Below are 11,732 nucleotides of genomic sequence, written 5' to 3' on the forward strand. Positions count from 1 at the left end.
CCGTGGAGGGGCTGACCTTGGAGGGAGAAGAGGGGCTGGCCGTGATGGAGAGATGAGGAGTCGGCCGACACCGTGGAGGGGATAGGTGGGGTCAACTGGCGTCAAAGAATGAAGAGGAGGCGCCAAGGAAATGATGGTTGTGAGTGTAGATAGTGAGAGGATTGCCGTGTTTTATGGCCGCTGTGCAGTGAGGATAAGGTTGCGTAGGTTTATGTTTCATATGCATTCATCGGCCGACACAACTTGTACATCATTGACAACATGCGTGTTGTGCATATATCCTGGACCTATGCATACATCATTGTGCCAGAGATTAAAACTCTGAGGCACTTAGTGAAACTACAAAGATTTGTGAGGAAATTCCGACATGTCTAGATGACAACGTATATTTCTGGTTGGTATTCCAGCGAGGATAAATGAGTAAATTTATATATTTCATTATCGTAACATTTAAGATAAAATCATTCCTTTTTGTTATCACTACATTCAACATAAATTCAAGATAATGTCAATTTAGAAAATTGCATGGATGTGTTGGGCTATCTTGTTTATAATTTTATGCTCTCGTGAAACCATAAATAATTGGTCCGTCAGGTTTGCAAGGTGAGTATTCTCTGTTTTAACTACATATAGTACTTGTGCGGGCTGGTTTTGAGTTGAGGGAGACGTTTTTATTGCTCAAATATCATGCGAATGAAGCTAAAGATAATATTCTTGATATTGTGCGAGAATATATTAAGCGCATCAAGTACTCTCTCCGCCCTAAAAAGCTTGTTTTGAATTTGTCTAGATACGGGCATATTTAAACAAATCTAAGACAAGCTTTTGGGATGGAAGTAATAGATTTTAATTCATAACAGATTATTATTGGATCATTGCTCTTTATGTATAGATTATCAAATTATTTTTCTATGAACTTACATTGCAAGCTAAGTGTATTTCAATTACTACCCGATTGTTACCGGCTATCTTTTCTATAGATGCAAAATTTAACATACATTATCTTCATATATAACTTCAACAAAATATTTCAAAAGCCCGTGGCAACGCACGGGCATTCTACTAGTAACACTAATCGACGGCTTTGGCTCGGTTGACCGCGTTTATGACAGATGGGGCCCGCCAGTTAGGTTGACGTGACATCGCTAATCACCCGGCAGGTAACGGCGACGCTGGGTAACACCGTGAACATGTGTGGAGCACTATGGGGTCCACTTGTCATTGAAAGAAAATAAAAATTAATGGCTTTTTTGTTTTGCTTGCCTTATCTTCACCACCGAGCCGCTCGTCCCGCCCCGGCCGAGGCAGAGGCCGCCGCCGGTGTCCCCGTACTAAGACGAAGCTGAGTTGCAACTATTGCTCGGGAGGTGCACCTGCCTCGGCGCCGGCGAGCCCCACATGCCAGATGGTGCCTCGCGAAGTTTGTGTGGACGTAGGTCTCGGAGACAATGTCGAACCAGGCCTCCATGGGCGCCGCCGCCCACCAACGACGAGATTCCGACCGCCGTTATATGTGCGACCTGCAGCTACTCTCGGCCGTCCCGAGCTTCGCGGGCAGGAGTCGGGGCGCCCGACCGCGTCGGCATCTCCCAGGCCACGCATGCGAGCTCCAGGCAGCGTCGGGAATCAGGATCCCTGTGCCCTCGCGAGCCACACGAGGCCTCCACCGGTGAGGGAGGTGTGGCTAGGTGCACCAGGTAAGCTCCAGCTCACCGGGGAGCTCCTCAAATCTTCAAATCCGCCGCCCGGCTTGCCCTCGGCTGAGACAGAGCCCGCCATCGCCGTTGCCGCACCGAGGCAGAGGCCGTCGTTCGTCCGCCGTCGGCAGAGGCAGAGGCCTCGCCGACGCCAGTGCTCCCCCGCGGATGCCATCCTTGAGCACGGCCGCCCCATCCCGGCGCGACCGTCCTCGCCATCCTTGACCTTTGTCGCCTGGCTAAGGCTCGCGATGGCAGCCTTTGTCCGCCGGATGTGCACTGCATGCAAAGTGTTTGATGGAATGCCAAAGAGAGGCTTGTTAGGCTGACAAGCAGGCCCCACATCTAGCAAACGATTTCATGTAACGGTGTGAGAAATTGGTGCCATGTCAGCCTGACTGGCGGGCCTCATCTGTTATAAACTCACTTAACTGAGACCGATCCGCCGATCAGTGTTGTTGCAAAAACATTACTAAAGACATGGTGTTTTCTGCAAAAAAATATATTGTAGTGTTTTTCTCAAACCTAGCCTTCAAAGTGGTGGTTTCGTGCAATTTACTCCCAATCTGAACTGAGAGTACGCCATTTACTGAGAATGTGCCATTTGTTAACCACGAGATCCACCATACGACTACTGTAATGGACGGACGGCAGGCCGACTGGTTCGTCCAGAGGCTTTATATCCTCTGCGGCAGCGAAGCACCACTCGTACCTGCCTCCTACTATGCGCCGTCGCGCCGGTGAGGGCCAACAACCGGCGTGAAGCTGAAGCACTTGGGAAGTGAAAGGCTAGCTTGGCCGGTGCCGATGACTCCTTTGGGTCATGGTCGATGGCCAACTCCGCAATCCTTTGCAGGTGGACGTACATCACTTGCGACTCGGCCAGGCACACCACAAAGCTCATCATTTACGATGTACTTCCTTTGTTCCAAATTACTTCATGGACTCGTTCGTCTATGTCCATTTGTCTTCTTCATGGACTCGTTCTTCTTTATTGCGGGATCTCAGGCAAGATGACCATATCCTTAAAATCACTTCTATCTTTGCTTGCTAGATGCTCGCTCTTTTGCTATGCCTATGCTGCGATGCCTACCACTTGCTTATCATGCCTTCCATATTGTGAAGTCAAGCTTCTAACCCACCTTGTCCTAGCAAACCGTTGTTTGGCTATGTTACCGTTTTGCTCAGCCCCTCTTATAGTGTTGCTAATTGCAGGTGGAGATTGGAGTTTGTTCCTTGTTAGAACATGGATATTTTGTTGGGATATCACAATATATCTTATTTACTTAACGCATTTATATACTTGGTAAAGGGTGGAAGGCTCGGCCTTATGCCTGGTGTTTTGTTCCACTCTTGCCGTCCTAGTTTCCGTCATATCGGTGTTATGTTCCCGGATTTTGCATTCCTTACACGGTTGGGTTATAATGGGAACCCCTTGACAGTTCGCCTTGAATAAAACTCCTCCAGCAATGCCCAGCATTGGTTTTACCATTCGACACCTAGTCTTTTCTTTTCCTTGGGTTCTGCAGACTCAAGGGTCATCATTATTTTAACCCCCCCGGGCCAGTGCTCCTTTGAGTGTTGGTCCAAACTAGAGCCCTGTGCAGCGCCCCCTCGGGGAAACTCGAGGTTTGGTTTTAGTTGTATGGAGCGCTCATCTGAGTGTGCCCTGAGAACGAGATATGTGCAGCTCCTATCGGGATTTGTCGGCACATTCGGGCGGTGTTGCTGGACTTGTTTTACCATTGTCGAGGATGTCTTGTAACCGGGATGCCGAGTCTGATCGGATTGTCTCGGGAGAAGGAATATCCTTCATTGACCGTGAGAGCTTGTGATGGGCTAAGTTGGGACACCCATGCAGGGTTTTGAACTTTCGAAAGCCGTGCCCGCGGTTATGGGAAGATGGAAATTTGTTAATGTTCGGTTGTAGAAAACCTGAAGTTTATCTTAATTAAAATGCATCAACCGCGTGTGTAACCGTGATGGTCTCTTCTCGGCGGAGTCCGGGAAGTGAACACGGTGTTGGAGTTATGCTTGACGTAGGTTGTTCTAGGATCACTTCTTGATCATAGTTTTATCGACCGTGCCTTGCCTTCTCTTCTCGCTCTCATTTGCGTATGTTTAGCCACCATATAAGCTAGTCGCTTGCTGCAGCTCCACCTCATACCTTTTACCTTACCCATAAGCTTAAATAGTCTTGATCGCGAGGGTATGAGATTGCCGAGTCCCCGTGACTCACATATACTTCCAAAAACCAGTTTGCAGGTGCCAATGATACCGTGCAGGTGACTCAACCAATCTCAAGGAGGAGCTCGATGAAGATCTTGTCCTTTGTGTTGTTTCGTTCTAGCTGATCCGTAGTGGAGCCCAGTTGGGGTCGATCAGGGATCTGTGTAGCATTTGGGGTAGTCTTTTTTTATTTTGGTTCCGTAGTCGGACCTTTATTGTATCTGGATGATGTAATGCTTTATTCATATAATTGTGTGAAGTGGCGATTGTAAGCCAACTATGTATCTCTTTCCCTTATGTATTACATGGGTTGTGTGAAGATTACCTCACTTGCGACATTGCTTTCAATGCGGTTATGCCTCTAAATCGTGCTTCGACACGTGGGAGATATAGCCGCATCGAGGGCGTTACATAAGGTTAGTGATCCTGTTTAAGAACTCCGAGGAATAGCTGGGAAGTCAGGGGAACTGATATTGCATGCAAATAAATCACTGCTTCTGCTTACTTGTCTCCCCATCTACTTCAATATATTTTATGGATCTTGACCAACAGGAGAATTTGTCATTTATTATCATGAACAATTTTTTAGTACCAATAATGTCCTTTTAGTGGCATTATATCCATGCAACATTTCAAGTGACAGTACCCACACTGTTTCTCAACATGTGGGTTCTCTAATGACGGTACCCACACAGTTGTCATTGTATTTATGTCTTGGAAAATAATAGCTAGCTAGCGTTTTCAAGCATAGATAAACCACAAACCACACTGATTCAGACATATTCAGCCAGGCCAAGCGAAGAAGGTCGCGATTTATACAAACGTCAATGGCGAAGCCACGCTAACACATTAGTACCTAAATATAATCAGAAGCACCCATATATGTTGTTCTTACGTACTTCATGGGAGCGGCACCTGCCACCCCAAGTGTCTGCTCCAGACAAGAGCCCATGGTTTACTTATATACTAGAGCCACGGTGTCATTCAAATTCAGTTCTTCATACTAACAATATATTTGCTCTCCAGATTGGCTGTTTAGAACAATCTCTCTATGAAGTAATGTATGCTTGTTTCTTTGACCTGAACAAAAAACCATTTTTGCAATACCAATTACCTTTGGCAAGTTTATTCTAAAATGTTTTCATTTTCTTAGTTAGCCATTTTCCTCCTTTTTGTCCTTTCTTCTGTGGACACAGTGCCTGCTAATGAAAGGCCTGAACTGCTGCTCTAGGAGGCTAGGAGCATGAACATATTGGTTCTGATACAGACCACTATCGGAGTTGAAAGTTATTTATAGTTTCGAGTTAAGATTACGCGTGCCCTGACTTCCAATTGTCACCCTGATAATGACACATGGATACATCATGCAGCTTGTAGTTTCCTGTTGTCATGTGGACTATAAAAATACTACGTAGCATGTATCATCTCCTTAACCTGAACTGACAGTACGCCATTTGTAAACCACGAGATCCACCAGACGACCACTGTAATGGACGGACGGCTGGCCGGCTGGCTCGTTGAGAGGCTTATATCCTCTGCGCCGGATGGACGGACGACCACCTATCCTCTGCTCATCTCCTTATATCCTCTGCGCGCGGCAGTGAAGCACCACCTATCCGAAGCCAAGCCATCATGAGGCATCTCCATTCTGTATGCTTTCTCCTACTCTCTTACACTTACCTCCGACTATGCGCAGTCACGCCGGTGAGGGCCGACAACCGGCGTGAAGCTGAAGCACTTGTGAAGTGGAAGGCTAGCTTGGCCAGTGCCGATGACTCCCTTGGGTCATGGTCGATGACCAACTCCGCAAGCCTTTGCAGGTGGACGTACATCACTTGCGACTCGGCCAGGCACATCAAAGAGCTCAGCATTTACCAAGCAAGTCTGAATGGCACACTTGACGAGCTCGACTTCTCGGCCTTCCTACACCTGAAGCAACTCACTCTGTTCGAGAATGGTCTACATGGCACAATTCCATCAGGAATTGGCAACCTGACAAGCTTGGTCGTGTTGGAGATCATGGGCAGTCTGAATTTGAGGGGCGCCATTCCACGCAGCATTGGCCAGCTGAAGCACCTTGCTCTACTGCATCTAACCTTTTTGGGCCTCAATGGCACGCTGCCTGAAGAGATTGGTAACTTGACGAAGTTGGAGATGCTCGACCTGCACTCCGTTACTTTGATTGGATCAATCCCACCAACAATTGGGATGCTTGGGAAGCTCCGGGAGCTGAGACTTAGAGGCAACAATTTGACAGGGAGCATCCCAATGGAGATTGGAAACATGACACAGCTGCAAATCATGGAGCTGGACTCTAACCATTTGGAAGGGCAGCTGCCAGGTACCATCTTTCATCTGGTAAAACTCCGGTATATGACTCTGTCAGAAAATCAGCTGGTAGGTACCATCTCCCCGGAGCTTGGGAATAGCAGCCTCTGGGATGTCGATATTGCACACAACAACTTCTCTGGGCTGTTCCCATCATCCATTTGCGTAGCAGGAGCGCTGAGTGCGGTCAGTGCTGGATACAATGGGTTTACGGGTATTCACCGTCAGACATTTAAAAACTGCACAACCCTTGAACGGGTTGACTTCACGGCAAACAACATTGTTGCAGAGCTAAGTGACTGTTTTAGTGAGCATCCAGGACAGCTTAAAACCATGGCTTTCAGTCAAAACCAGCTGCATGGCACGCTTCTGACGGATCGTGGTGAGGATTTCCTTTGTAATTATACTCATTTACACTTACTAGACCTATCAAACAATGCCTTACATGGAGGTCTTTCCAAGTGTTTCTGGAAATTACAATATTTGCAATTCCTGGATCTGTCTAGCAACTCTTTCAGTGGTGTAGTTCCGTTCTCGACGACATGTCAAGAACGTCTTAAATATCTACTCCTAGCCAATAACAATTTTACAGGAACCTTTCCTCTGGGTCTTAAGAGATGCAAAAAGCTTGCTGTTCTAGATCTTGGAGACAATGATTTTTCTGGTACAATACCTTCTTGGGTAAGCATGAGTTTGCCTCGACTCAACTTTCTTCGACTGTCATCAAACATGTTTGACGGCATCATACCCCACGAGATCTTACAATTTCGCCAGCTCCAAGTATTAGACTTGTCCAAAAACAAGCTCACAGGACCCATTCCAGACGATTTTACGAATTTTACTGGCATGGCACAAGAACAGAACAACAATGACTTCACATACAGTGATGCATATTCTTATGAAGTGAAAATTCAAATAGTTTGGAAGAATGCAGATCGTCTTTACATTGTGGTGATAGCAGGCATGGCCGGTATCGACTTGTCTGGAAACTCGTTGTCACAGGAGATCCCAAATGGGTTCACAACCCTTCTTGGACTCAGATACCTGAACTTATCAGGAAATCATCTGTCAGGTTGTATCCCTGAAGACATTGGCAATCTAGTACTGCTGGAATCCTTGGACCTTTCTCGGAACCAACTCAGGGGGGAAATTCCTCGAGGCTTTGCAGATTTGAAGAGCATAACCGCTCTGAACCTCTCAACCAACATGTTATCAGGGAGGATACCTATGGGTGATCAGCTGCGGACACTTGATGACCCGTCAATATACAGCAATAATCTTGGGTTATGCGGGAAACCGTTGGAAGACTGCGTAAGCTCGTCAACACCGACGCAAGCTGAAACGAGTCTGGATGAAGATAGAGAGGCACTGTGGTTTTACTGCTTCGTGGCTGCTGGGTTTATCTCTGGGTTCTGGCTATACTTGGGTTTCTTGTTTCGCAGCGAGACATGGAGGTATTCATTCTATCAGTATGTGGACAACATGCAAGCGAAGGTGACCAAGAAGATACGAAGCTGCATTTCATGGTTCCAGGTCAAAGGGCCTGAATGATGAAGTGTGTCACTTGTTGTTGAAGTAATTAATGGTGTATGGCGTCCTATATCGAGCATGTGTGTAATATTTCCCTTCCTTTGTTAGTACGTACTTGCCAGTAATTTGATGTTATTCAAGTTTTGTGGCGCTGAAACCTACTGGTTTCAGATTTGATTGTTTGGTACCTAAGGCTATTTGGAGTGAAGTAAATGAGTTATCTGAAATCAGTTACGTAGTCATAATTCTGAATCTGTAGCTTGTTTTTTGGTTAGTAACACTTGGCATGCTGTTTTGAGCACTTCTTTGCGCAACCATTTTGTGGGGTTTCTGGAAACATAAGAGTGTTATTTGTTTTAGCTCCCAACACACGTATCAATACCAAGCAGACGGTCATCAATTATGAATTTGGTTAAAGAAACTGAAGCGTAATATTTCAAATTTGCTGGCTGCTCATCAATCTGATCAACCAAAGCAGAATGCTGTGCTGTCAGCGTTCCTGCAGATGAAGCACTGGTCCGGTAAAAGCACCGGTGAAGATAGCATCTGAAATTACTATGATTGTAATAACCCTGTTGGCTCTGGTGAATTGCCGTGGCGTGAGAGAAGATACACAAAGGAAGAAAATACAGGAGGAATAAAAGTGAGACGGAACTTCTCTTCAGTTATTTTTTCTGTCTCCAAACGATGAGTAGAAGCGTCTCCATATTCAGACTACCTCTGTCAGAATCTGTTTCATCCTTTGTTCCTGAATGAGTATCATCCATAGGCAGCAGGGTGGTTACAGTGATCTGCTGTGATGATGGAAAAGCAACCAGGCACATTTATGTTGCTAGAGAAAATTGTGAACGAATCTGAAAGAAAGAAAAATAGAGAGCATGTATGTTGAGTTGTGCGCCTTTGTTTTCTGCTCTTATTATTATCCCTCTTCAAGAATTCATCCGATTAACCAGTTAACTTGTCGATTAATCCCTACTCATAGGGTCCCCGAGTAGCCGATTACCCGATAAATCGTCCGATTAATTGATTAAATGGCTGATTAACTTGCCGATTAGCCTATTAATCCCCTACTCACCAGCCCACCGAGCAGCTACCAGTTAACGATTTCCTCAACAATGATTATTATTATTATTATTATTATTATTATTGCTGTGGAAGGTTCCAAGTTGGTAGATTTCTACAGTGGTATTTGAGAATGCAAAGCCACCTAAAGTTGAATAATAAATAAACATCTAATTCCGATAGTTAAAATGTATTTTAGAAAGAGAATCAACCTGGGTTGGACGGTAAGGTGAGTAGTTCTATGTCATTAAGGTGAAGAATTCTTTCTGTATGAGGGGTTTGAAGCTCAATGACTCTAGTCTTCAGTAGGCAATTTGTGTATGTGCCCATGTGGTGGTGGTGCGAGTGGATGTGTGCGTTTGCGTTCGGTGTTTGAAAAAATATATTTTCTGGAAGAGGAAAACCGAGTAGCATTGCTCCCAACAAGTTCAAATGGATTTCCTTTTTTACACAAGTGGAGCTGGTAAGGCAAGTGATCAAAAAGCCTTTTAGCATGGATACCATCATCCTTGGAGTAGAACATATGGAGGGCTAAGAAATGGAATAATTTTCAATAATGAAGATCCCATCATAGGAAGGTGGTTAAGGAATCTCAAAGAAGATTCACTGTAGCTGCCGATAGAATAAAGATGAAAAACCGACTTCGTTGCAAAGCTTGGAGACAAATTGTTTGTAACTTGACCACCGCCTCTCCCTCCTCTATACATTAGTATTTTACTTCAATTATAGAAAAAATCACGGCACAACCCTTTCCTACTGTTTTTAGATCAATAAAATAAAATAAAAAACAAGTAGTTTTGTTTTTGTTTTTGAGGTAAATATTGAGTATTTTTTAAAATCGAAATCGAGTAGCTTTGAGCAGATGTTGTAGTGTATAGGGTCGACACTATTCGCAGCTCGTTGTGGTGACCTAGCAAGCAAACACACACACACACACACACACACACACACACACAAACACAGGGGCGAATCTAGAAAGAAAATGAAGGGTAGGCTAAAGTCAACAGCAAAATAACTAAGCTCTCTTTTGAAAAAAAAACATGATGTCCTAACCTTATTGTCAAAATAAGCTCAGAATTTCCCAAATTACTACTTAAAGCATGTAGTATTAACTAGATTTTTTTCTATGATTTTTTTAAAAATATATGAAATTTTGAACCAAATTTTGAATTTACCTTGCAAAATAATCATTATCTCCCCATCTTGTTGTCCATATAAGTTGGAGGAGGGATTACAATCACTATAGTTAAGGAAAGGGTATCTCGGTTCAGATTAGCTGGGATAGGTTTAGGTTCAGTGTGAGGAGTACATGCATGCATACTCATTTTTGTACACTTCTTTTTTACAAATAAGTTGCATTGGACACTAATTTAGTTAACAACACATGAACTAGTGATTACAGTAGAGGCTGCGCATTCGTGTGCGGTGCCTGTTCGCTGTGCATGTGTGGTGTTGTGTGTTTGCTACTTGATGATAGATGTATTATTGAGGTGGGATGAAAGTACTAGTAATAGTAGTAAAAAAATGTTGCTATTTGGAGGGTAGGCTTGAGCCTGTTTAAGCCCTTCTAGTAGACTCGCCGCTGTGCACACACACAGTAAGTGTGCCGATGGGCCAGCCCAAGTTCAGTGATCGCTCGAGCAAAGTCAATGATTTTCTTGGTTTTTTTTTTCATATGTGTTTCATCTGATTTTTTTATTTTCTTGTATCGATTTTCCTCCCGTTTTACTTGGGTTTTTATTTTGAACTGGTCCTGTCGTTCCATTTTTAAGGAATAGATCCGAACACCTAGTGTACATACATGCATGCGCATGTCACGCTTAATCACCTAGCATTTCTATTTTATTTGTTGACCTTTTGGATTACGAGAAGCTTTCATGTGCATGCATTAAATTTTCATATATAAGCATGCATATAGGACGAAGTTGCTGATGTCAGCAAAGATTCTTATAAACTTCTAAATTCAAAATATTTTGTAGATCAAACTGTAGATCCGATCAAAAAACTGTTTTGATATAAAAGACTCGTCTCAACGAGACGATTGAAACTAGATCCCATGTTGATATCTTACGATGACTTTTTTTCCTGGTAAAAAGTTACCAGACCCAGACTAAGTAAGTTATCACGTTTATGGTACATAAATTACCATCTTATTTACATAGAAATTACCGGGACATAAAAAGTGGTCTTCCAATTCTCCCACATGCAAATGAATTAGAAGATTGAAATGTTGATGTCATCCTTGATTTTCCCTTATTTTGAATCTTCAAAATGTTTTGTAGCTCAAACCTTCAGTCCGGTCCAAAAATCATTTTCACATAAAAACACGCCGCGAAGAGGGCATAGAAACTAGATCCTATGTTGATATGTTCCGATGACCTTTATTTCGGATCAAAAGTTACCACTTCTCGGCTAAGTAAGTTATCACACATGTGCTACATATGTTATCATGTTGTTTACACAGATATTACCGAGACATAGACCTTGTAACCTTCTTATCAGCTCTGATTAAAGTTACTACGGTGATTGTGCATGTGTTATCACGTACGCAATGCGTATAGTACCAAAATATTTACACGAAAGTTGTCGGGTATGTTTTTAAACAACTCACTCGCCAAAGTTATCAGGACCGAGGCACAGAAGTTATCAGGTCTGAGATGTGTGAGTTACCATGTTATTCACATAAAAGTTAATGGTGGTATATTTCATCACCCCCCCTCTCCCCCGCACACCCACCCACCCCATGCTAAAGTTATCAGGACCGGGGTACATAAGTTATCGGGTCTCCGATATGTGAGTTACCGTGCTATTCAGATAAAAGTTACCAATGGGATATTTCATCCCCCCCCAACACCCCCATGCCAAAGTTATCACGACCGGGGTACA

At 44.0% G+C, this 11,732-nt stretch overlaps 1 protein-coding gene across 1 annotated transcript; it reads left to right on the forward strand.

Annotated features, from left to right (window-relative positions):
• The first annotated feature begins 5,558 nt into the window (after positions 1-5,558).
• On the forward strand, positions 5,559-7,805 carry LOC123057103 (probable LRR receptor-like serine/threonine-protein kinase At4g36180). Its single transcript, XM_044480246.1, has one exon. It carries the CDS (start codon positions 5,559-5,561, stop codon positions 7,803-7,805), a length of 2,247 nt encoding a protein of 748 aa, XP_044336181.1.
• Positions 7,806-11,732: the final 3,927 nt, after the last annotated feature.

This window comes from Triticum aestivum, chromosome 3A (genome assembly GCF_018294505.1).
Source record: "Triticum aestivum cultivar Chinese Spring chromosome 3A, IWGSC CS RefSeq v2.1, whole genome shotgun sequence".
NCBI lineage: Eukaryota > Viridiplantae > Streptophyta > Magnoliopsida > Poales > Poaceae > Triticum > Triticum aestivum.

Excerpts from the sequence above, each read along its gene's own strand:
- LOC123057103 (XM_044480246.1), top strand. The coding sequence starts at position 5,559 with ATGAGGCATCTCCATTCTGTATGCTTTCTCCTACTCTCTTACACTTAC.